The 578-nt window shown below is 75.3% G+C and overlaps 1 protein-coding gene across 1 annotated transcript in view; it reads right to left on the minus strand.

Annotated features, from left to right (window-relative positions):
- The window catches only part of AIRE (autoimmune regulator), a 12,432-nt gene that overhangs the window by 10,636 nt on the left and 1,218 nt on the right, over window positions 1-578 (minus strand). The window contains exon 3 of the mRNA XM_008567706.1: window positions 258-426. Within this exon, the coding sequence (XP_008565928.1) occupies window positions 258-426 (169 nt within the window). The remainder of the gene's footprint in view (window positions 1-257; window positions 427-578) is intronic.

Raw genomic sequence — 578 nt, forward strand, 5'->3', positions numbered from 1 at the left:
TGGGGGGGGGGGTGCCTGCCACGGGGCCTGCACATCCTGGTGCCTCCCCCATCTCCACCATCAGGCTGGAGGGGGGCAGCCAGCCCAGAGGAGGCTGTTAGAGGCCTGGGCCCCTCTGCGCCCATCCCCTGACTCATGGTGGGGGCGTGGGGATGGAAAAGGGTGTGGAGGGTGAGGGGACGGGGAGCCACCAGGGACTCGCCCTGGAGACCATCCCCTGGCTCGCGAGCGGGGAATGGGGGAGGCGGAGGGCCCACCTGGAACTTGTCCTCGGGGACCACGTCGTGGTCGGCCAGCGCGTGCAGCAGCGGAAAGGCGCTGTCCACCGCCACCGCGATCTCCGTGCGGTGCAGCCTCAGCAGGCGGCGCAGCGCGGCGTCCGCGCCCGCCCGGGGTTCCCCAGCCATCGCTGTCCGGGGCGCCGGGCTGGGTGAGGACCCAGGGCCGGGGCGGGCAGCGCGCCCTCTGCTGGCCGCGGCGCCCTCTGGGGTGTCCGAGCCGCGTCTCCCTGCCGGGCGGGCCCCTGCGCTGCACCGGCTCTTCCCTCCCCTCGGCCGGCTGCGCGCTCCCACCGACCC

Source organism: Galeopterus variegatus, unplaced genomic scaffold, assembly GCF_000696425.1.
Source record: "Galeopterus variegatus unplaced genomic scaffold, G_variegatus-3.0.2 Scaffold336, whole genome shotgun sequence".
Classification (NCBI taxonomy): domain Eukaryota; kingdom Metazoa; phylum Chordata; class Mammalia; order Dermoptera; family Cynocephalidae; genus Galeopterus; species Galeopterus variegatus.